The sequence below is a fragment of the Bombina bombina genome, chromosome 2 (genome assembly GCF_027579735.1).
Source record: "Bombina bombina isolate aBomBom1 chromosome 2, aBomBom1.pri, whole genome shotgun sequence".
Lineage (NCBI taxonomy): Eukaryota > Metazoa > Chordata > Amphibia > Anura > Bombinatoridae > Bombina > Bombina bombina.
Genome location: NC_069500.1, coordinates 1094449136 through 1094476003, shown reverse-complemented (window position 1 = coordinate 1094476003; position 26868 = coordinate 1094449136). Strand labels below are relative to the sequence as shown.

The 26868-nt window shown below is 37.3% G+C and overlaps 1 protein-coding gene across 2 annotated transcripts in view; it reads left to right on the top strand.

Annotated features, from left to right (window-relative positions):
• The window catches only part of LRBA (LPS responsive beige-like anchor protein), a 1331662-nt gene that overhangs the window by 709991 nt on the left and 594803 nt on the right, over positions 1-26868 (top strand). For both annotated transcript variants that reach the window (XM_053703733.1, XM_053703731.1), the window contains exon 28: positions 14303-14427. In XM_053703733.1, the coding sequence (XP_053559708.1) occupies positions 14303-14427 (125 nt within the window). The remainder of the gene's footprint in view (positions 1-14302; positions 14428-26868) is intronic.

Genomic DNA, 26868 nt, shown 5'->3' with positions numbered 1-26868 from the left:
ACCTTCAGACCAATTTTGGATTTAAAGATCCTAAACAAATTCCTCAGAGTTCCGTCATTCAAGATGGAAACTATTCGAACCATTTTACCCATGATCCAAGAGGGTCAGTACATGACCAGAGTGGACTTAAAGGATGCCTACCTTCACATTCTGATTCACAAGAATCATCAGTTCCTGAGGTTTGCCTTTCTAGACAGGCATTACCAATTTGTAGCTCTTCCATTCGGGTTGGCTACAGCCCCAAGAATTTTTACAAAGGTTCTGGGCTCACTTCTGGCGGTCCTAAGGCATAGCGGTGGCTCCTTACCTATACGATATCCTGATACAGGCGTCAAGCTTTCAAATTGCCAAATCTCATACAGAGATAGTTCTGGCATTCCTGAGGTCGCATGGGTGGAAAGTGAACGAAGAAAAGAGTTCTCTATCCCCACTCACAAGAGTCTCCTTCTTAGGGACTCTTATAGATTCTGTAGAAATTAAAATTTACCTGACGGAGTCCAGGTTATCAAAACTTCTAAATGCTTGCCGTGTTCTTCACTCCATTCCGCGCCCCACGGTGGCTCAGTGCATGGAAGTAATCGGCTTAATGGTAGCGACGATGGACATAGTGCCATTTGCGCGCCTGCATCTCAGACCGCTGCAATTATGCATGCTCAGTCAGTGGAATGGGGATTACACAGATTTGTCCCCTCTACTAAATCTGGATCAGGAAACCAGAGATTCTCTTCTCTGGTGGTTATCTCGGGCCCATCTGTCCAAGGGTATGACCTTTCGCAGACCAGATTGGACAATTGTAACAACAGATGCCAGCCTTCTAGGTTGGGTTGCAGTCTGGAACTCCCTGAAGGCTCAGGGTTCATGGACTCAGGAGGAGGAACTCCTCCCAATAAATATTCTGGAGTTAAGAGCAATTTTCAATGCTCTTCTGGCTTGACCTCAGCTAGCAACACTGAGGTTCATCAGATTTCAGTCGGACAACATCACGACTGTGGCTTACATCAACCATCAAGGGGGAACCAGGAGTTCCCTAGCGATGTCAGAAGTCTCCAAGATAATTTGCTGGGCAGAGACTCACTCTTGCCACCTGTCAGCGATCTACATCCCAGGTGTAGAGAACTGGGAGGCGGATTTTCTAAGTCATCAGACTTTTCATCCGGGGGAATGGGAACTCCATCCGGAGGTGTTTGCTCAATTGGTTCTCCGTTGGGGCAAACCAGAATTGGATCTCATGGCGTCTCGCCAGAACGCCAAGCTTCCTTGTTACGGATCCAGGTCCAGGGACCCAGAAGCGGCACTGATAGATGCTCTAGCAGTGCCTTGGTTCTTCAACCTGGCTTATGTGTTTCCACCGTTTCCTCTGCTCCCTCGTCTGATTGCCAAAATCAAACAGGAAAGAGCATCGGTGATATTTATAGCGCCTGCGTGGCCACGCAGGACCTGGTATGCAGACCTAGTGGACATGTCATCCTTTCCACCATGGACTCTGCCTCTGAGACAAGACCTTCTAATACAAGGTCCTTTCAATCATCCGAATCTACTTTCTCTGAGACTGACTGCATGGAGATTGAACGCTTGATCCTATCAAAGCGTGGCTTCTCCGAGTCAGTAATTGATACCTTAATACAGGCACGAAAGCCTGTCACCAGGAAAATTTACCACAAGATAAGGCGTAAATATCTTCATTGGTGTGAATCCAAGAATTACTCATGGAGTAGGGTTAGGATTCCTAGGATATTGTCCTTCCTCCAAGAGGGTTTGGACAAAGGATTATCAGCTAGTTCTTTAAAGGGACAGATTTCTGCTCTGTCTATTCTTTTACACAAGCGTCTGGCAGAAGTTCCAGACGTTCAGGCATTTTGTCAGGCTTTAGTTAGAATTAAGCCTGTGTTTAAACCTGTTGCTCCTCCATGGAGCTTAAACTTGGTTCTTAAAGTTCTTCAAGGGTCTCCGTTTGAACCCCTTCATTCTATTGATATCAAACTTCTATCATGGAAAGTTCTTTTTCTGATGGCTATTTCCTCGGCTCGAAGAGTCTCGGAGTTATCTGCCTTACATTGTGATTCTCCTTATCTGGTCTTTCATTCAGATAAAGTTGTTCTGCGTACAAAACCTGGGTTTTTACCTAAGGTGGTTTCTAACAAGAATATCAATCAAGAGATTGTTGTTCCATCATTATGTCCTAATCCTTCTTCAAAGAAGAAACGTCTTTTGCATAATCTAGACGTAGTCCGTGCCTTGAAGTTTTACTTACAGGCTACTAAAGATTTTTGCCAAACATCTAACCTGTTTGTTGTTTACTCTTTACAGAGGAGAGGTCAGAAGGCCTCGGCAACCTCTCTTTCTTTTTGGCTTCGGAGTATAATCCGTTTAGCCTATGAGACTGCTGGACAGCAGCCTCCTGAAAGGATTACAGCTCATTCTACTAGAGCTGTGGCTTCCACCTGGGCCTTTAAAAATGAGGCCTCTGTTGAACAGATTTGCAAGGCTGCAACTTGGTCTTCCCTTCATACTTTTTCCAAATTTTCCAAATTTGATACTTTTGCTTCTTTGAAGGATGTTTTTGGGAGAAAGGTTCTACAGGCAGTGGTTCCTTCCGTTTAAGTTCCTGCCTTGTCCCTCCCATCATCCGTGTACTTTAGCTTTGGTATTGGTATCCCACAAGTAATGGATGATCCGTGGACTGGATACACTTAACAAGAGAAAACATAATTTATGCTTACCTGATAAATTTATTTCTCTTGTAGTGTATCCAGTCCACGGCCCGCCCTGTCCTTTTCAGGCAGGTCTAAATTTTAATTAAACTACAGTCACCACTACACCCTATGGTTTCTCCTTTCTCGGCTTGTTTCGGTCGAATGACTGGATATGGCTGTGAGGGGAGGAGCTATATAGCAGCTCTGCTGTGGGTGATCCTCTTGCAACTTCCTGTTGGGAAGGAGAATATCCCACAAGTAATGGATGATCCGTGGACTGGATACACTACAAGAGAAATAAATTTATCAGGTAAGCATAAATTATGTTTTTTTGATCTGACTTTTTTTCTACTTTTATTTGTAGCAATGGTTTGATATTAGCCTTTTCCCATCACCCTCCTGCCTGGCTAGTAAGACTGGCTATCTAACATGCAGGATTAGAAGGAGTGCATGCTTTATGTGAAATAATAATGGAGGCTGGCTGCGGTCACTCCTCACACTGCAGGGAAAGGGCTAGGAGTATGTTGCAAAGCCCATTGTACAACTGTAAAGCAATAAATTGTGTATATACAGCCTGGGATTAAAGGGGAGATAAATATCTTACGATGCTGATGATCCAACTCTGAGTCTGAACTTCTCTCAGTTTTTACCCGTGGCTAGAGTAGTCCTGACTGCCGTCCTCAGGGACTCACAGCACACTGCCACACTCCACTAGTAAGTAGACACAGTGAGACTCCTGAGGTGACTAGTAAGAACTTCCAAGTTTGTCCTCGAGGCAACAACACAGCACGGTCCCTGCCTTCTCATGCCTGAGCTCAAAGACGAGCTAACAAGGTACATGTGGTCACATGGCGCCAAAAACCACTGACTGTATTGGTAGCATGTGGTCACGTGATGTCCATGTATAAGCCCAATAGAATAAAAAAAATAAATGCATGGGGCAATGTGGGACAGACGTCAATCTAAACTTAAAATCAGGACAGTTGTGGGGTATGCTCTGACTTGTAGCATGCTTACCTTATCTTCCAGCCATTTGTTGCTGCACTTGTGCTTTTGCCATATTCTGCCTGTATCTCTTTTGTCTGTCTATTATCTACCTGTATGTAAACCTTTATATGCCTGCAATAAAGCGTACTAACGGCTAGATTTATCAAAGGCTAGGCGAACTCTGTATGTGCTTCGCCTGTAACTGCGCCCCAGCTCGCCTCCGGAGAAGCGCACATGTGCGCCTGAATTTATCATAAAAATAGAGGAAACTTTGTGTAGGCGAGCTGGGGCGTAATAATGATATATTTTGCCTGTCGGAAACGGCATTTACTCCCTATTTAATCCCTATTTATCACAGTACATCCCTATAAATATTTACGCCGCCATGTTTTGATTATTAAAAAAGTGTTTTTAAGTTAATATTTAGCTTATATTTATATTATATAATGTTTCTGTGCTGTTTTTGATATATGTTGATAATTTAAGATCGCAAAAAATATATTAAAATATCGATATATATATATATATATATATATATATATATATATATATATACTGTATATATAACTGTTGGTACCCATATGCGCCAGTGGAAGCGCAAATTTCTGGCAAAAACAGTCTCTTCTTGGTGCTGAGCCTTTGAAAAATTTGTTAAAAGAAGAAAGTACTGCATCACAAGATGTAAAAGCATGTATTATAATGATGTTCGCCTCAGTCTTCATGGCGAAATATACAACACGCAATTGAAGCCAAAATTGCAGTTCCCTATCGGCGCAAAGCAATGATAAATAAGAAACTGGGCATATTTGTAGGTCGGGCTGTTAAATTATGCCTATTACTAATGTAAATTGTAGCACTCTGGAGCGAATGGACGCTGATGCGAAGAAGTTTCTTTCAGATTTGCGAAATTATTGGTGCAGAGTGCTTTGATGAATATGACGATCAGTTTGTATGAGCTATTTTGGAATAAATTAAAGGAGAATGGCTTTGATAAATCTAGCCCTAAGACCTAACTGCTCATTCCATGCTCACTGTGCCTGTTACCCCGTAGCTTTTATTTTTTTGTTGGTTCTCAACAGGTGTAGCAGTTCTATATTGTAGCATATGAATTTAGAGTTTGAAAAACGATTTAAAAAACTCCACAGAGGAAGGGTCTTACTTTTGGCATCCCCAAAGTTGATCACACTTAAAGGGACATGCAACACATTTTTTTTTTTTATGATTCGTGTTAGAACATTAATTTTTAAACAACTTTCCAATGATCAAACATGCTCCATTCTCTTGGTATTCTTTGCAATTATAACAAGATAGGTACATTGTACTATCATGATCTTAAAGGGACACTGTAGCCAAAAAAAATGTTTTGTGATTCAGATAGAGAATGCAATTTTAAGCAACTTTCTAATTTACTCCTATTATCAAATTTTCTTCATTTTCTTGTTATGTTTATTTGAAAAGCAAGAATGTAAGTTTAGATGCCGGCCCATTTTAGGTGAACAACCTGGGTTGTCCTTGCTGATTGGACAGCACCTTTAAACAAGTGCTGTCCATGGTTCTGAACCCACAATTTGCTGGCTCCTTAGCTGAGATGCCTTCTTTTCAAATAAAGATTGCAAGAGAATGAAGAAAAATTGATAATAGAAGTAAATTAAAAAGTTGCTTACAAATACATGCTCTATCTGAATCATGAAAGAAAAAATTTGGGTTCAGTGTCCCTTTAAATTAAAAAATATCCCAAATATATAGTCCCTTTTTATTCTTCTGTATTATTATTATTATTATTATTATTATTATTAGGTATTTGTAGAGCGCCAACAGATTCCGCAGCGCTTAGTTGTCTTCTTGTCAGCAATGAAACAGAGTACAACAATATAACATTTATATAAAACTAACAAAAGGTGGGAAAGTGCTTACTCAAAGGGTTAAAATCTAGCCTGTTGGGGAGGCCTGAGGACAGGTTTGAAAACCCACGCACTAAGGTTCTGGTATACACAGCAAATAAATAGTAGCACTAGTCTAATAAGAATGTAGTATAAAACCGATAATCAAATATGAAAAAAAAAAAAAGAGTAAGTACTCCTACAAAACATTTATGTAAAATTATATTGGTTGCTTTATTGTCCTGCTTGTAAAGGCTATGTCTTTATTTTTCAAATGACCTCATATGATCCCAGTGGTTTTAAAAGTTTGTTGGTTGTAAGCCCTCCGAATGCAACTCAAAGATTTGTTGCTTAATCTGCAATATATGCAAGAAATATATTTCTTTCATGTAATTGGCAAGAGTCCATGAGCTAGTGAGGTATGGGATATACAATCCTACCAGGAGGGGCAAAGTTTCCCAAACCTCAAAATGCCTATAAATACCCCCCTCACCACACCCACAATTCAGTTTTACAAACTTTGCCTCCTATGGAGGTGGTAAGGTAAGTTTGTGCTAAGATTTCTACGTTGATATGCGCTTCTCAGCATTGTTGAAGCCCGATTCCTCTCAGAGTACAGCGAATGTCAGAGGGATTTGAAGGGAGGATCAGTTATTGAATATGATGATTTCCCTAACGGGGGTCTATTTCATAGGTTCTCTGTTATCGGTCGTAGAGATTCATCTCCTACCTCCCTTTTCAGATCGACGATATACTCTCATATACCATTACCTCTACTGATAACTGTTTCAGTACTGCTATATGTGGATGGGTGTCTTTTGGTAAGTTATTTTTTATTACTTAAGACACCTAAGCTATGGTTTGGCACTTTATGCATTTATGTATTTCTTACCTGGGGTTTAGTCTTTTTTTCAATTGACTACTTCTTGCAAATTGTGGGCGGTATTAGGCCCGCGGGTGCGTCAAATGCTAAACTTTATTGCGTCATTCTTGGCTTGAAAATATTTTTGGCGCAAAAAATACTTCTGACGCAACTTCGTCATTTCCGGCGTCATACTTGACGCCGAGACCTTTCACACTGTTGCGTCAGTGATGCGAGTGTGTCATTTCCGGCTATTTTTGGCGCCAAAAAAGTTTGTTACGTTGTGCGTCATACTTGGAGCCAATTTTTTTTCATTATTTCAATACCCCATTGATGTTTGCCTCTTGCCTTTTTCTCTATCAGAGGGCTATGCTATTTGCATTTTTTCCCATTCCTGAAACTGTCATATAAGGAAATAGATCATTTTGCTTTATATGTTGTTTTTTTCTCTTACATTTTGCAAGATGTCTCAATCTGATCCTGCCTCAGAAGTTTCTGCTGGAAAATTGCTGTCTGACATCGGTTCTACCAAAGCTAAGTGCATTTGTTGTAAAATTGTAGAAATTTTTCCACCGAATGTCATTTGTAATAGTTGTCATGATAAACTTTTACATGCAGATAGTGTATCCATCAGTAATAGTACATTGCCAGTTGCAGTTCCTTCAACATCTAATGTGCATGATATACCTGTAAATTTTAAAGCATTTGTTTCTGATTCTATCCTGAAGGCTTTGTCTGCATTTCCACCTTCTAATAAACGTAAAAGGTCTTTTAAAACTTCTCATTTAGTTGAGGAAATTTCAAATGACCAACAACATAATAATTTATCCTCTTCTGATGAGGATCTATCTGATTCAGAAGATCCTTCCTCAGACATTGACACTGACAAATCTACTTATTTATTTAAAATAGAGTATATGCGTTCTTTATTAAAAGAAGTGTTAATTTCTTTGGATATTGAGGTAACCAGTCCTCTTGACGTTCACTCTAATAATCGTTTAAATCTCCTGTGGTTTCTCCAGGGTTTTTCCTATTCCTGAGGCTATTTCTGATATGATTTCTAAGGAATGGAATAAGCCAGGTACTTCTTTTATTCCTTCTTAAAGGTTTAAAAAATTGTATCCTTTACCAGCAAAATCTATAGAGTTTTGGGGGAAAATCCCCAACGTTGATGGGCCTATTTCTACTCGTACCACTATTCCTATGGAAGATAGTACTTCCTTTAACCCCTTAAGGACCAGCGACGTACCCTGTATGTCACTGGCCTTTTTTTGGGACTTAATTGTTTTATAGCGCGGTCTTGCCACCAGCGTTGAGACTGCTCTAATCCACAAAGCCTGCTGGAGGGAGTGCATTAATAGCGTGTTCTTTCTAGACTTGTGCTATTATATCCTCAAAAAACCCTTAACGACCAGTGACATACAGGGTACATTGTGGTCATTAAGGGGTTAAGGATCCTTTAGATAGGAAGCTTGAATCTTATCTAAGGAAGGCCTATTTTTATATTCAGTTCATCTTATCAGACCTTTAATTTCTTTGGCTGATATTGTGGCTTCATCAACTTTCTGTTTGGAGAATTTAGTGCAACAGGAATTGGATTCTGACTTATCTAGCATCATTTGCTTACTGCAATATGCTAATCATTTTATTTGTGATGCCATTTTTGATAATATCAACATTGATTTTAGATCCATGTCCTTAGCTATATTAGCTAGAAGAGCTTTGTGGCTTAAATCTTGGAATGCTGATATGACATCTAAATCTAGATTACTATCTCTTTCTTTCCAAGGTAATAATTTATTTGATTCTCAGTTGGATTCTATTATTTCAACTGTCACTGGGGGAAAGGGAGTTTTTCTGCCTCAGGATAAAAAACCTAAGGGTAAATCTAAAGCTTCTAACCATTTTCGTTCCTTTTGTCAGAATAAGGAACAAAAACTCAATCCTCCCCCCAAGCAATCTGCTTCCAATTGGAAGCCTTCCTCAAATTGGAATAAATCCAAGCCAAGCAGATTAAGGTTTTTCAAGGATATTTGGATAAAATCTGTCCAAAATCAATGGATTCAGAGCATTGTCTCTCAAGGGTATCGAATAGGATTCAGAGTAAGACCTCCTGTGAGAAGAATTTTTTCTCTCACGTATCCCAGCAAATCCAGTAAAAGCTCAGGCTTTCCTGAAGTGTGTTTCAAACCTGGAGTCTTTAGGGGTAATCATGCCAGTTCCTTTCAGGAACAAGGTTTGGGGTTTTATTCAAATCTATTCATTGTCCCAAAAAAGGAAAATTTATTCAGACCAGTTCTGGAGCTGAAAATTTTGAATCGTTATGTAAGAGTACCAACTTTCAAGATGGTGACTATAAGGACTATTTTGCCTTTTGTTCAGCAAGGACATTATATGTCCACAATAGACTTGCAGGATGCATACCTTCATATTCCGATTCATCCAGAACATTATCAGTTTCTGAGATTCTCTTTTCTAAACGAGCATTACCAATTTGTTGCTCCTCCATTTGGCCTAGCAACAGCTCCAAAAAATCTTTTCAAAGGTTCTGGGTGCCCTACTCTCTGTAATCAGAGAACAGGGTATTGCGGTGTTTCCTTATTTGGATGATATCTTGGTACTAGCTCAGTCTTTACATACTGCAGAATCTCACACAAATCAACTAGTGTCGTTTCTTCGGAAACATGGTTGGAGGATCAATTTACCAAAAGTTTTCTTGATTCCTCAGACAAGGGTCACCTTTTTAGGCTTCCAGATGGATTCAGTGTCCATGACTCTTTCTCTAGCAGACTAGAGAAGTTTAAAATTGGTTGCAGCCTGCCGGCACCTTCAGTCTCAGTCATTCCCTTCAGTGGCTATGTGCATGGAAGTTTTAGGTCTCATGACTGCAGCATCGGACGCAATCCCCTTTGCTCGTTTTCACATGAGACCTCTACAGCTTTGTATGCTGAACCAATGGTGCAGGGATTATACAAAGATATCACAATTAATATCCTTAAATCCCAATGTACGACACTCTCTGACGTGGTGGATAGATCACCATCGTTTAGTTCAAGGGGCTTCTTTTGTTCGTCCAACCTGGACTGTGATCACAACAGATGCGAGTCTTTCAGGTTGGGGAGCTGTTTGGGGATCTCTGACAGCACAAGGGGTTTGGAAATCTCAAGAGGCGAGATTACCAACAAATATTTTAGAACTCCGTGCAATTCTCAGAGCTCTTCAGTTTTGGCCTCTGTTAAAGAGAGAACCGTTCATTTGTTTTCAGACAGACAATATCACAACAGTGGCATATGTCAATCATCAGGGTGGGACTCACAGTCCCCAAGCTATGAAAGAAGTATCTCGGATACTTGCTTGGGCGGAATCCAGCTCCTGTCTAATCTCTGTGGTGCATATCCCAGGTGTAGACAATTGGGAGGCGGATTATCTCAGCCGCCAGACTTTACATCCAAGGGAGTGGTCTCTCCATCCAGATGTATTTTCTCAGATTGTTCAGATGTGGTGTCTTCCAGAGATCGATCTCATGGCCTCTCATCTAAACAAGAAACTTCCCAGATACCTGTCCAGTTCCACGGATGTTCAGGCGGAAGCAGTGGATGCGCTGGCACTTCCTTGGTGTTATCATCCTGCTTACATTTTCCCGCCTCTAGTTCACCTTCCAAGAGTGATCTCCAAAATCATCATGGATCAATCATTTGTGTTGCTGGTGGCTCCAGCATGGCCACACAGGTTTTGGTATGCGGATCTGGTTCGGATGTCCAGTTGCCCGCCTTGGCCACTTCCGTTACGGCCGGACCTACTATCTCAAGGTCCATTTTTCCATCAGGATCTTAAATCATTAAATTTGAAGGTATGGAAATTGAACGCTTAGTACTAAGTCATAGAGGTTTCTCTGACTCAGTGATTAATACTATGTTACAAGCTCGTAAATCTGTCTCTAGAAAGATTTATTATAGAGTTTGGAAGACTTACATTTCATTGTGTTCTTCTCATAAATTCTCCTGGCATTCTTTTAGAATTCCTAGAATTTTACAGTTTCTTCAGGATGGTTTGGATAAGGGTTAGTCTGTAAGTTCCTTGAAAGGACAAATCTCCACTCTTTCTGTTTTATTTCACTGAAAGATTGCTATACTTCCTGATATACTGTTTTGTACAGGCTTTAGTTCGTATTAAACCTGTCATTAAATCAATTTCTCCTCTTGGAGTCTTAATTTGGTTCTGAAGGCTTTACAGGCTCCTCCATTTGAACCTATGCATTCTTTGGACATTAAACTACTTTCTTGGAAAGTGTTCTTCCTTTTGGCCATCTCTTCTGCTAGAAGAGTTTCTGAGCTATCTGCTCTTTCTTGTGAGACTCCTTTTCTGATTTTTCATCAGGATAAGGCAGTTTTGCAGACTTCTTTTCAATTTTTACCTAAGGTTGTGAATTCTAACAACATTAATAGAGAAATTGTTGTCCCTTCCTTATGTCCTAATCCTAGGAATTCTTTGGAAAGATCTTTACATTCTTTGGATGTGGTAAGAGCTTTGAAATATTATGTGTCAGCTACTAAAGATTTCAGGAAGACTTCCAGTCTATTTGTTTTATTTTCTGGTCCTAGGAAAGGTCAGAAGGCTTCTGCTATTTCCTTGGCTTCTTGGTTGAAACTTTTGATTCATCAAGCTTATTTGGAGTCGGGTCAGGCCCCGCCTCAGAGAATTACAGCTCATTCTACTAGATCAGTCTCCACTTCGTGGACTTTTAAGAATGAAGCTTCAGTTGATCAGATTTGCAAAGCGGCAACTTGGTCCTCTTTGCATACATTTACTAAATTCTACCGTTTTGATGTATTTGCTTCTTCTGAATTCAGGGACGGGAGTGCTGTCAAAGTGCACACTTTCCAGTCTTGATCCCTTTTGGGCTCAAGACTCAATCCAAAAATTAACAAATTGAGTCATTACCAGATGGTACAAGCACCTTAGGCTCCCTGACAAGTGCTGTGTTGAAAATGCTGGTGCACAGTGCATACTTATACACTTTTTAAACAGCTATAGCTTTTAATAGAAGCATTTTTGCTAATACATGTACATTGCAAAACATGCTTCAATTCAAAACTGAAATGTATCTATGTGGATTCCAATTTTGGCTGGAATGTCCCTTTAAGGCCCCCAAGATTTTCCTTCTTAAGTGTATCTTTAAATAATGGTTCCATCTTTGTCCTTTCTTCTCTCTCCTTCTGGCTTTCTTGTAAACTTACACCAAAGGGTCCTAATCAATTATATAAGAAAAATATTGCTAAATAATTTGCCTTTGGGAGTTTTTTTCACAGATAAGGCAGATGCAACTCTTTACCATTAGCCATGTGCTATCAAATACTTCTAAATCATTTCTATAACTATTATAACTCGCTAATATTTTGAACCGCTGTACAAAGCCAAATGACAAAAAACAAGTACAATAAAATGTAAAGTCCTTGTGTTCACCTTTTCTTTTTAGTAACTATTAATAAGCAATTCATTACGCTTTATACATTGCAATGGATAAACAAATTAAAAATTCATCTACCGTTTCTAAATTGTTTGCAATTTGAAAGGATTGATAGCAGTGAAGATTAACAAATTTTTGCAGCTTTCATTAGCTTTTCTTTGTCATATATTTGTGTCTCAAGCTGAAATCAGCTTTGCAGGAGATCCCAGTGTAGGGAACTAATTACTTGTGCCGATTGCCATTCTGATGAATAGACCCTCATTGTATCATTCCCCATAGACCAAGAGCAGTTTGTGATTCACGACTGCAGCCTGCCTGATATTTGATAATAATTTTAACAGATAAACGTAAGAAGGCAGAATGATGAAGTACCCATGCAGTCTATTCACACTATCATGCAAACGCACATAGCCAGATGTGCTCACTTTTTTATTTCTTTTTCTAACCACTAATGGGAAAATTTGAGTTATTAATTGAGTCTGAGTGGCTTCCCTGCATTGCAAGAGGTCTGCAAAACTGTAGTCCTTCAAACTCCTGTCTTCTATTTTCATTTAAGCCTCATTTTAAATTTACTTTTCTACTTTTTTTTTTTTTAAACCACTGAGTAGATGAAGAACTGCTTTACATTTTGCGGGGGACCTGACTCTTAAGTCCATTTCTTTGTGTTCTTTACATTCTAAGAATTTTCTTAGCAACACATTTGTGTAGCGCCACGTCGTTTCAGTTTACTCGCTATAACTGTGTTGTGTAAATTTCGTTTTTCTAAGAGGTAGTGATGTAATCTACCTCCTGCTCAGAAGAGAAAAAGTTTTCCCTGCAGGAGTCTTAAATTGATTTTCTGTGATTTGCAGACTAGCAACAATAATTATCAAAGAAAATCTGTTGGCACACCTGAAATCCAGCACGGAAAAGATGTCCGAGCTGGGTGCTAATTTCTTTATGTTGTGAATCTTGTAAACTGATGTGGCTTATTTTTATATCTGGGATATACGTCTATTTACCTGTTTTTTACTTGCCTCTTGAGTGGTGTTAGAAGTGACAAAACCCTAAGTCTTATGGTCCCCTCTTTCCTTAATTTACAAAAAGGAATGCTTCCTATAGTATTTGCTAAGGCTTAAACTTTTGAATAATGGAACTTTATTATACCTACAAATATAAAATACAGTCAATCCTTTGTCTGATAACATGCACAGTACTATTATAATAATTTGGGATTTAAAAAAAATAAAAAATAATGTTCTTGTATTGGGTTACTTATGTTAATGGAGTGTTTTTGTTTTATGTTTTGAGACCTAGAGTCTAATGGTTATGAATATTTTAAAAGATGATTTTAATTAAATTCCTTCACATAAATATTGAGTAATATTTTATTACAATGCCCATAACACGCAAGATTTTCATTAAAGTTAACACTTTAAAGTCATTCCATGTGATTTACTGACCTTGTGACGGAAAAGCACAAATTAGGGAGAAAAATGATGGAAGGGGACAGGGTTTGATTAATATAGGTAATGCTATCCCATATTTATAATAGCCTTTTCCCTATTCTGTTTTATAAATGCAGTCTCTAGGAGTGGTGCCCTGCTGAGGTTGAAATGAGCCTGAAATCGGAGAGCATGCCACTAGTATGTGAGGAAACTGATCACACTGTCAGCAATTCATTTCAGAATGATGTATTTAGTGTTCATTTCACCTTCCTTAGAAAATAAGGGGAGACAAATTCCGTGGATGAGAAAGCAATATTATTTTTTTCAAGGACATACCTAAGGAAAAACAAATTATTTAAAACAAAAAGCTATTGTTATGCTTTTAAAATGTAATCCACAGGTATAATCAAACTTTTATTTTTTATTAATTTATGGGCAAAATTCCTATACTTGCTGCTCTTGAATAAAATATATTTGTTTTACCTGAGTCACAGAATAGTAATCAAGACAGTAATGAAACTGCAACCAGCAAAAAATGTATGTGTATATATATATGTATATATATATATATATATATATATATATATATATATATATTGTATGTATGTATGTATGTATGTATGTATGTGTATATATATATATATATATATATATATATATATATCCCAAAATAAGTGCTCACATCTTCTGACAACATTCTCTTCAAGTAAAAACCTAATTAATTTAATTGAAAGGACATAAATATAGACATTTCCTTGATGTTCAAAAAAATATATAAATATTACATAAAAATTAAATATATTTTATATTTGTGTTTAGTAAGTGAGCATTTAAAAATACATTTTTTAAATTGGTGACATTACTAGATATGAGAATGTACGATAGGAGTTAAACGTAAGCAAACAAGGAAAGCTTTTTACAAAAATTCACAGCTTCCATGCTGTTTGGTAATAGCTAACATGTGTGCTCCCTGTGTTTTGTTGTAGCCGTCCTCGTGAGTTCTGGCGCCTTGACTACTGGGAAGATGATTTGAGGCGGCGACGACGATTTGTGCGGAACCCCCTTGGATCGAGACATACTGAAGCGACACTCAAGGCAGCAATAGAACACGGTCAGTAAAAATGTGTTTGTACCTCTTTCAAGGGTCAACATCTTATACAAAGTTTGCATAACTACAGAGATACAGCCATAGAGACTAATAATGACACATGCATGTTTCTACATTTTTGCAGTAATTGCTTTAAGACAAAGATAACATCTTGGGTGCAAGTTCTTTTTTTTTTCATGATAACACTAATACCTTTTTAAGAATGTTGGACTTCCCATTATTTTGAAAGACATACAAATTGTTTTAACTAAAGTTCTTCCACTACTGGAGACACATTTATAATTTTAAGATTCTAGTTGTTATTGGTACTTTGCTAAATTGTAGATAATTTAGTCTTAAATGTGGGGAAAAGAGAAACTGTTAAAATGTTGATTACTGGTTTAGGAGAGTGATATATCACAAGCCCATCAATATGCAAAACTTCTGTTCTTGCCTCAGTTCCAACCTTTTCATCTCTTGAACCACCCTCAGCATGTGAGTCCGGCTGTTTTGTAGATCACCTTCATGAGAGCTGATTTACAACAGTGCAACTCTTGGCAGGGCCCTCTACCCATTTGCCTCCCATAAATGCTACCTTGCATATTAGACCTATGTTTATAGTGCTGCAGAATCTGTTGATGCTCTACAAATAACATGATGATGATAATAATAATAGGGGTTTATGGATATATAGGATTATTAGCAGAGGGGAGAGGAAGTGGGTGGTGTATGGTTAATAGCAATTTAAGGCTACAATGGTTGGGATTCTGGGTTTTTCAATTACAATAAATGGTAGTGGAAAGTCTTGGTATTATAGGGTTAATAGCAGTGGGAGTACAGGCAGTATATAGGGTTAATAGCAATGAGGGGTGATCTGGACTATAAAGGGTTATAGTGGTGAATTATGGCCAGTATCAAGGTATATGTTTAATAGCAGTGGGTGATCCGGGCACTTTAGGATCATTAAACACTTTATAATTGTAATATAAAATGATCAATATTATATATATATATATATATATATATATATATATATATATACACCCTTTGTAACCTAAGTCACAACACGGCAGCTCCCATTGTTTTATAGACACTAAAACTTTACAATTATTTTGTTAATATTTAAACAACTAATTAAACTTAAAAAAATACATCTACATGTTCTTCTCAGAAGAATCTTTTCTTTGAATGCATCATTCTATCAAGCACTTATTTAGTGTTTAATACCCCTTTAAAGCAGTCCAGGTGCTTAAAGGTTTACTGTGATGGGGATCATGGTTGGGTGGTCTTGGGTATAGAGAATCCACAATATTTAGGGATTTTGGAGATCTATGTTCTATAGATTACAGTATTAAGTCCAAGAGAGATCATCTAAATTTTATTATTTTTTATTGTTCACGTTCCGCGCTTAGAGCAACTAAGTCAAGACAGGTGAATTAGTGAATTATAAGTGGGGGTTTTTGGGCATCACATCTGGTCATCGCAAGAAACGGTGACTGGATTGTGATAACAGTGTAAAATTGTGGGCTCACAATGTATTGCAACCTATCCGTGTAGAGGTCTGTGTTTGAGGCAGGGATTGACTGTATTTACATCTGTTACTCTCTCTACCATTTCCAAGAGTAAAATTATCTGGTTTCATATATTTTGTAACATGGAACATTATGCCATTTTGTGTGATTAGTGGTTTAATTTGAGTGCGTCTCCAAAATATTTGATGTTGTAAAACATGAGGTGCATTGATTGAGCAAGACATAGCTGTACTTAAAGTTACAGGCACTGTTTTAGGGTCATAGCATTCTCTCAGTATTTTAAAACCATTGCTAAATTTGTTTTCTTAACACTGTTTAGCAATCCTCAAAACATTAAGTGTAAGTTGATATGTCTAATTTTCTACAGCAAATAAATGTAATTATTTCCAGAATATTATACTCATTTGCTTTCTCTAGACAGAATTGATTTAATCATTGTAAAATGTGAATGAATTCAGACAGTTCTCCTTAACAAAAAAAAAAAAAAAAAAAAAAGGAATTGTCACATGCCCACTCAAATAAACAGCATATATAGACATTCCATAGAAACTCTGTAGATTAGCATATAGCACGTTCCATAAAATGTCATAAAAGGTATCTTCTGCTAAAGTCTAATCACATTATCTGTGACATCAAGATAAGCTAGTGATTTAGTGCAATGTTGCTAGTTTAGAATGACTGAGAAGGCATAAACTCTTGTCCCCAAAATGCTTTATATAATGTGCAACAATAAAGTGCAGCCTATTCTCTACACAACACCTGTAGTAAAGAGACAATGCAAGGTCAGACCTCATGCCTTGGTTTCATATAATGAGCAATTATTTTCAGTGCAGTATTGACGCAAGCTGCCAGGTACAATGTCGATAGGGTAGTGTTCTGCTTAATTATGTATGTAAGATGATGTGCTACATTTAGCTGCTACAGTTTTATAGGTGCAAACCAGTAAGTGAGCTTGTGTTATATATACTATGAGCAAAATGTACTATCTTTGCACGCGGACAGGTTTGCACTTGTGGTGATGCATTGCACAGCAAAATTCTAACATTACGCATGAGGATTCTTGTGCAAAGTCGCCACTGCTCCAGCACAACCAATTGCACTAGTGCAGGGAATGTCAATCAATCCGAATGAGCGAGTGTTGGACTGATTGATCACTCTACCTCTGAGGTGGCGGAGAGGAAATAGAAGTGGTTATTGCTTCTTAAAGAGCCATTATAATAAACAAATAGCATTTGTTTAGAGTATGTAATTTTAAGACTATCGACTCTGCAGTACTTGGGGTGCCCTGCTGGTCCCAAGCGGACCTCTCTGCTGATGTACCTGCTTTTCAACAACAGATGTAAAAAAATAAAAACAAAGAAAATTTAATAGAAGTAAATTAGAAAGTTACTTTAAATTGCATGTTCTATCTGAATCATGAAAGAATAATGTTGATTTCATCGCCATTTAAGCACTCGCTCCTTAGAATCTTTATTTACTAATCCCATTCTAAAAGACACTCTGCGTACTTTACCCCAGTCGTCTGACTGCACGATAAAACAGTGACACTTGTTTTATTGTATTGTTTGATGATGAGGGTACAGCCCCAAAGCATTATTTGCCATTAAAGCATAACCTACAATACAAGCAAAGAGTGCCTTCTGTATTGGGATTGTATGTGCTGTATATACAATGTATATGTGTATGTGTGATCTGCATTTACACAGATCTTAGTGTGTTTCACTTTCACAAGAATAAATGTGACTCCTCCCCTTCTTCTACATTCGGATCATATTGAATGATCCAAATTACGCAGGCTTGATATATGACTGTCTGAATCACTGAAAGCTGCACAGCTGTCTGTGAGTGCTGGTGAGCACCTAGGGCTGTGAGTTTTGCAGGGTCATGGTATGTGTACCCAGTTGGATTTTAGAGTGCAGTTCTTTTCCGTGTTTTGTATGTGTCTAGAGAAGTTACAAAGGGTCTGTTACAGTTTTTTTCCCTTCTTTAGTATAAATGTGTTTTCTTAAATACTTTAATAATAAAAAGTGTGGCATTAAGCAAATTATATTTACTATGACAAAAAAAAATTTTAATAGCAGTATTAGATTTATTTTTCTGCAGATCTTTGTTCTACGTGTCTGCATAGCATACATTTCTGTTTAATACCCACACGTTGTAATGTAAGGAGGATTCTGAAGCTGTACTTTCCTGCAACAACTGATACAAAGTATTTTTTGTTTATATATGCAGAATGCCGATCTCTGCACTTACACGGTAGCCCATTAGACATTCTGTAACCAGGGTTGCCATTGCCAACCCTCCCTTATTTGCCCAAACTTTTTTACAGTATCCCAGGCTCCCTTATTTATCTGCACTTAGTTCATGTTCTCCCTTATTTTTTATATGTAAAATCTTCATTTCACACACTTAATATTGTACTCTTTAACCCCTTATGCTGTTAGGACGTTCTATGCCAGCCTAATTGCGCTGGGCTTTAACGCCGTTAGGAAGGCATGGAACGTCCTAGCCGTTTGGCTATCCTGAAGCCATAGATGCTTGGTAAATGGCATCGCGGGCTGGCGGGGCATCATAGGCAACTCCCCCTGACCCGATACCATCATTGAAATCACGCGATCGCATGAACGATCGGGTGATTTCAATTAGTTTACATCAGAACTTTTACCTTCTTTTTATCAAAGAAAAATTGGCAACACTACAACAATCATACTGTCCTCATTCTTAAGACAGACAGACCCAACAGACATGATAAATGTTTTGTAATAAAAGTGCTGCAATAAAATAAATACTATACAACTAGCAAATCACGCATGGCCAAGTTTATAGACGTTATAAATGCCCATACCTATGGTTTGCTGCATTTTAAATATATTTTTTTAAGTTTTGCTTAATTCAGAACTAAAAATATAAAAATACATATTATAAAAAAACTGCATTTTTTTCATGTTTTACAAATTGTGAAAAGCAAGTAATACTAAACATAATATTCTGTAAAGTCACAAAAAAATTTAAAATAAAATCTTAGTTTTTATGCAGAAAATTGAATGTCATGGTGATACTTGGGATGTGAAATTTACTTGCATTATATACACTAAGTCACTCATTTATGACATCTTCCCCTCTCTCTTGGAGAATGAATTCTATATCTTCCTTATTGTCAACACATATTTCATGATATATAGATATGCTGTAGGAAGTTATGTGGCTGCATTTGCACCTCCATTGCTATTAAATCTTTCTGCTAAAAATCTGTATCAGGGAGTGTGATGTACTATCTGTATGGTAAGTAAAATATTGCTGCACAGTTCCTGTGTTGTTTTTCATTATTTGTATCTGATAGTATTCCGTATACAGGAGCATCTTGGTAAATAAATCTAACAAATCTGCTTTAAATCACATTGTATTGCATAAAAAGCATCCTCCTGGAGTTTTAACATATATAGTAATCAGCAGATTTGGTTTCATAGGTATGAATTGTGGTGACTTTTGCCTTTCCGTTAATACATTTAGATAGAAGATCTTATTGCTAGCAGATTGCCTACTTGTATATATATCACAGGTAGGGATTTTCTATGATTTTTTTTTTTTTGGTAAATGATGTTCACATTGTATCTTCCCAGAATATGTAGCTCAATATATAAATTATTTTAACAAGAAGTATGATGGCACTGTAGCTTGGAATTATTATTTAAAAAGGTTTGCTTCTTTTTTTAAGAGACATTGCTTTTTTATTTTATAAGTTGTTGCTATTTAGCACGTGTTTTCTCCATTCCAGTTCAACACTTGTTTTATTTGATTTATCATTAGTTACCTGTTTTACCAACAATCTGTCACTTATATAAAATTTATGTAATATTTATAACGTGTATTATGAACAGATTGTAGCGCTTAATGGATTTTAAAGACAGTACCACTACCGTTCTGATACATAAAAGTAAGAGTTTGAAGAACAGGTATTGTGTATAGAGCCAAAGGTGACTACTAAACCTACTACTGAAGTGATGCAGTAGGCCAGAAAGGTGGAATAAGATTGGATTTTGGATGAACAGCAGTGGGAGATGATGTAACATAACTTACTGACTTTACATTAACTTATATTAGTATGTTACTTTTGCACATGTTCCTTTTGGAACAGAACACCATCATAAACTTAGGTTTAACTTTATAGTATTATGTTATCTGTGAATAGTGCTTTAATTTTAACATTTTATTTTTCAAATTTCTATGTTCTTTTCCTGTTCTTTTCTTTAATAAAGGTGGCGAGAATCCACAATCCATTACTCCTAGGAATTATACCCCTCCCACCTTACTAGAAATTAGTCTGTTCTTTGCAGGAGGAAGGTGAAAACAGGAGGTTCTCCATATGCTTATGAGAAAAGTTCTCAGACTAATTTGAGGCCCAATTTCCTCTCAGAGAGCTACTGTTTGGAGAGAGGGAAGTCTTTGGAGTATGGGTAGTGGCAAAAAAAACACCCTATGGGAGTTATTATTTCCACGAAAGTAGGGACTTACAGACCTGTTCTGGATTTGAAAACTTTAAACAAATTTATGAGGGTTAATCCTTTATGGAAACTATTCAGACTATTCTTCCTCTTGTTCAACAAGGGCAATTTATGTCCTCTTTAGATCTGAAGGATGTTTATCTTCATATCCCTATTCACATCCCTATTCACAGAGATCATCATCATATTTTTAAGGTTTGTTTTCCTGGACAAGCATTTTCAGTTTGTTGCTCTTCCGTTTGGTCTGACTACTGCTCCCAGAATATTTACCAAAGTACTGGGGGCTCTTTTATCAGGGATGAGAGCTTAGGGTGTTTTAGTGGCTTCTTACCTGAACAATATCTTGGTACAGACTCCATATCCACATTTAGCAGTATCTAATAACAGACTTGTGTTGTTTTTGTTTCTTCAAGAGCATGGTTGGAAAGTAAATTTTACAAAAAGCTCTGTTCCCTCATTCAAGAATTTATTTCTTTGGCAGAACAGAGAATGCTAAATTTACTCTGATTGTTTAAATAATCACTCAGTCCCTCCTCCTTCTGTAGCTCCTTATATTAAAATTTTCGGTCTGATGATAGCAGCCTCAGTTGTTCCTTTTGCTCGGTTTCAAGTGAGGCCTCTTCAGCTTTGTCTGCTTTGGTGCAGGGATTACACTGAATTGGACTATAGTATTCTTCTGGATGCCAAATCAAGTTAATCCCTTTTCTGCTGGATCAGTCATCAGTGCATTGAGCTTGGGACATCCTTTGTCTGCCCAAACCATGTTGGGGCAGTCTGGGGGTCCCAGAGAGCTCAGGGAAGTTTGGTTACTTCGGGAGGCGAAGTTGGCCAGAAATATTCTGGAGCTCTGTGCAATTTTCAAGGCTCTTCAACTCTGAGTTTTTTCTGAGTCAGTTATTGAGATTCAGGCGTGTAAGCCTGTGACTAGGAAGATTTATTACAAGATATGGCGTAAATATCTGTATTGGTGTGAATCTAAGGGCTACTTAGATTCAGTGGATCTCACTAAAATAAGGATCTCATCTATATAAGGATTGCATTAAGTGCAAGAGTTATTTCATTAGGTATATTGCATATTCCATTGACTTTGTTGATTGTATTAAAAGTTTAATTTAATAGACTACTTTTTTAAGCACTTTATTTCATTCTGTTAACTGTTGTTTTAATCTACAGGGAGCAGAATATTCACAGGCATTCATCTTGTGAATTAGATTTGAATTCTGCAACTGTATAGTTATAAGGTAAAGACACTTAGCATTTTCTACAATAGGGGCTTTTGTATTTGGACAACAATTGTTTTCAATTGGTAGGCAATTAGGAGAGAACCCCACCCTAAGTTTCTATGATCTATTTAAAGGGTTCTCTATTAGCTCTGCTAATATAGCTCAGTGGATCTCACTAAAATAAGGATCTCATCTATATAAGGATTGCATTAAGTGCAAGAGTTATTTTAGGAGTTATTCAGAGTTAGTCAGGGAGGAGGTTAAATATTGTAGTAATTTGATAGAGTATCTACATATTTAAACATGTCTCAGATTCAGTGCAATGGATGCCTTTCCCTGTTTGATCGTGCAATATTCTGGGGATTCAGAGGCTGTCCAGTGTGTAAGCAGTTTTCTCTCTTATGGAAAGAAATAGCTTATCTTAAAGATACAATAAATAACATGTATGTTTGCTCAAAACAGCCTCCTAAGGAAGCTGCACTTCTACCCCAGAGACTAAGAAAAAAGAGATGGACAACTGTTGGCACAGGAAGGGTAAGAACAGTAGAACAAAGGCATACTTCTAATCCTCTGCCTTTGAAAAACTCTTATGCTGCTATTACTGCTGGAATCTGTGAAGAAGAGAGCACAACTGCTAGTACTTCTGACATTGTAACAGGGAGGTCTGGGTTTCTGGTTTCTGAATCTGCAAACAAGAAATCCAAGGTAAGATCTGCAAATGTAAATTTCTGTAAGACCTTGTTAATAGGTGACTCCATTTTAAGAAATGTACAGATAGATGATGATAAAGGAGATTTGAGAGAAGTTAGATGTCTTCCAGGTTCTACCGCTCACAGAGATTGAAATCGTATTTCAAGAATTGTTACGGCAGCTAGAAAAGACAGTGAGTTAGATGTTATTGTTCACCTAGGTACTAATGATCTGGCTAGAAATTGTTTTTGCTGTGCAAAAGGAGTTTTTTAAACTAGGAAGTTGTTTAGTTCATGTGGCTGCATCTGTGTCCTTTTCTGCTGTTTTACCTGTGTATGGACAGGAAGAAGTAAGAATGCAGCGTATTATAAAATTTAACTCTTGGTTAGAGAGGTGGTGTAGGGAGAGAAGATATGGTTTTGTTAGCCATCAAAGCCCTGTTTGGCTTGATAGCAGCTTGTATAAGAAGAATGGTTTGCATCTGGATATTAAAGGGACAGCAGTATTGGGTAATGAATTTAAAGACTTTATTAGTAGCAATTTAAACTAATGAAGGGGGACAGAGTTAATATACCCATCTGTCCCACAGAGCATGCCAAGACAGTCAATCAAATTTTAGATTCTTGTTTATTTAAGAAAAAAACATTACTTTTAGGAATAAGACTTTGAATAATGTAGGCAGGGGTTGTATTGACCATGCAAAAGGATTTGAGAATTCTAAAAATATTCTACGTGCAATGTGCACAAATGCTCACAATTTAGTAAGTAAATTACCTGCACTTACTGCAATAATGATTCAAGATAAATTGGATTTAGTAGCTATAACAGAGACATGGTACAATGACTCTCACGGCTGGGAAACAGTCATACCTGGTTACATCTTGTTTAAAAAAAAATAGAGTAGGAAAAAAAGGGGGTGGAGTTGCTCTGTATGTGAAAGACAATATTAAAGTAACTGCAATTGTAGAAAAAAAATGACAATGTAGAGAGTGTTTGGGTAACTATAGAAACTGAAGGGAAACAGGTGTTTAGAATAGGAGTAGTATATAGACCACCATTACAGGATGAAGCATCAGACAATTTATTAATTGATGAAATAGCCAAAATTACAATGAAGGGCAATGATATTGTAGTGGGGGACTTTAATATGCCTGATGTAGACTGGGAAGTACCTGTTGCCAAATCAACTAGAAGTAAAGATAACCTGGCATCTTTACAAGGGGAATCTCTTCAGCAACTAGTAAAAGAACCAACACGTAAAGGAACTATATTAGATTTAGTACTTACAAACAGTGATATAGTATCTGAGGTGTCTGTGGGTGAGAACTTAGGCTATAGTGATCATCAGTCTGTATGGTTTAATATTCAGGCAAAGGTACTGAGCAACCATAGTACAACAAAAGTCTTACTTTAGATCAACTGTTTTTTCTTACATGGGCAAATACCTAGATGAATCCCTAAAAGGGATGGCACAGATTACAGGAGTACAAGAACAGTGGGAATATTTTAAAAATGCTATTCTAGATGCAACTAAACACTGTATTAGGGTTGTTTGTAAAAGAAAAAGAAAACCAATATGGTTTTCAAGAGAAGCAGCACATGCAGTTCAGACAAAAAAGACAGTCTATAAAAAATTCAAACTCACTGGTTCAGAAGAGGATAAAGAAAAATGGAGAACCCATCAAAAGATGACAAAGCAGTTAATCAGAAAGGCTAAAGCTGATGCAGAAGAGAAAATAGCGCAATCTGTAAAAAACGGTGACAAAACCTTCTTTAGATATATCAGTCAAAAGAGAAAAACTAACAGAGGGATAGTTAGACTCAAGAATGAGCATAGAGTAGTGGAAGAAGATAAACAAATAGCAAACTGTTTAAATGATAACTTTTGTTCAGTCTTTACAACAGATGGTAAAGAAAGTGAGATTCTATTAAGGGTTGTTACTGTAAATAATAATGTGAGTAGTACTTTTATTTTTACAGAGGAAGAGGTTTTAAGGGCTTTATCAAAAATAAAATTTAATAAGTCTGTGGGTCCAGATAATATTCATCCAAGGGTTCTAAGAGAACTTTGATCCGTAATAGCTACTCCATTAGCTGATTTATTTAATCAGTCACTTCTAACAGGAGTTGTTCCAAAAGACTGGAAAATTGCCAATGTCGTCCCTCTTCATAAAAAGGGTAGTAGGGAAGATTCTGCTAACTATAGGTCAGTCAATTTAACCTCAATTGCAGGGAAATTAATGGAAACTCTTTTAAAGGAAAGACTTGTATCTTTCATTCAGACAAACAACTTAGAAGACAAAGGACAGCATGGTTTCACTGCTGGAAGATCATTTCTGACTAATCTAATTAATTTCTTTGACCATGTAACTAAAATAATAGACCAGGAAGGAGCCGTAGATGTTGCATATCTAGACTTTAGCAAAGCATTTGACACCGTCCCACACAACAAACTTAGTCACAAAATGTATTGCATTGGAATAGATGCTAAGATTGTTAAGTGGGTAGAATGGTTGCTTAAAGATAGACAACAGAGGATTTCAATTAATGGAGTACATTCAAATGAGGCATAAGTTACTAGTGGTGTTCCCCGAGAGTCAGTTCTTGGACCTGTTTTGTTTTACATGTTCATAACTGATATTGGAATTGGGCTTAAGGGGAAGGTTTGCTGATACAAAAATTTGTAACAGGGTAGATGTTCCAGGAGGAGTTGATCAAATGAACTGTGATATTAATAAACTAGAGGACTGGTCAAATAAATGGGATCTGAAATTTAATATTACCAAGAGCAAAATTATGCATATAGGATCCAAAAACCCAAAGGCCAATTATAGTCTCAATGGTACATTACTGACTGTAATTAAAGAAGAAAGGTATTTGGGAAATATTATTTCAGATGATTTAAAATTTGGTACACAATGCCGCAGTGCAGCCAGCAAGGCCAGTCAAATGCTTGGTTGCATTGGAAGAGGTTTTAGTAGCAGAAATAGCAAGGTTCTTATGCCACTTTACAGATCATTAGTTTGACCAAATATGGAATACTGTGTACAGTTCTGAAGACCATATCTTCAGAAAGATATAAATAAACTAGAAGCTGTCCAAAGGAGGGCTACTAAAATGGTACATGGTCTAAAATATAAAACGTACAAAGAAAGACTCTATGATCTAAATATGTATAGTTTAGAGGATAGAAGGGAAAGAGGTGACATGATAGAAACCTTCAAATATACGAAGGGACTTAATAAAATAGAAGCTGAAAGCATTTTTCACAAAAAAATAAATGCCAAAACAAGGGGTCACAAGTTAGAGGGTAGCAGATTCAGGAGAAATTTGAGGAAACATTTTTTTTTACAGAAAGGGTGGTGGATTTATGGAATAAACTTCCATTTGAGGTGGTAAACACAAAGACTGTAAAGAAATTTAAAAATGACTGGGACATGCATAAGGCTAGCCTAAGGAAAAAGTAACATGTAATATGGGTAGACTTGATGGGCCTTTTTGGTTCTTATCTACCGTCAAATTCTATGTTTCTAGAGTCAGGATTCCCAGGATTTTGGCTTTTCTCCAGGAGGGTCTGGAGAAGAGTTTATCTGCTAGTACCCTGAAGTGTCAAATTTCTGCTTTATCTATTTTGTTACATAAGCGTCTGGCGGATGTACCAGACGTTCAGTCTTTCTTTCATGTAATTAGCAAGAGTCCATGAGCTAGTGACGTATGGGATATACATTCCTACCAGGAGGGGCAAAGTTTCCCAAACCTCAAAATGCCTATAAATACCACAAATCAGTTTTACAAACTTTGCCTCCCATGGAGGTGGTGAAGTAAGTTTGTGCTAGATTCTTCGTTGATGTGCGCTTCGCAGCAGGCTGGGGCCCGGTTTTCCTCTCAGTGTGCAGCGAATGTCAGAGGGATGTGAAGAGAGTATTGCCTATTTGAATTCAATGATCTCCTTCTACGGGGTCTATTTCATAGGTTCTCTGTTATCGGTCGTAGAGATTCATCTCTTACCTCCCTTTTCAGATCGATGATATACTCTTATATATACCATTACCTCTACTGATTCTCGTTTCAGTACTGGTTTGGCTTTCTACTACATGTAGATGAGTGTCCTGGGGTAAGTAAGTCTTATTTCTCTTGTTAAGTGTATCCAGTCCACGGATCATCCATTACTTATGGGGTATTAACTCCTCCCCAACAGGAAGTGCAAGAGGATTCACCCAGCAGAGCTGCTATATAGCTCCTCCCCTAACTGCCATTACCAGTCATTCTCTTGCACCCAACGAATAGATAGGATGTGTGAGAGGACTGTGGTGATTATACTTAGTTTCATACCTTCAATCAAAAGTTTGTTATTTTATAATAGCACCGGAGTGTGTTATTCCTTCTCTGGTAGAATTTGAAGAAGAATCTACCTGAGTTTTTCTATGATTTTAGCCGGAGTAGTTAAGATCATATTGCTGTTTCTCGGCCATCTGAGGAGAGGTAAACTTCAGATCAGGGGACAGCGGGCAGATTGTT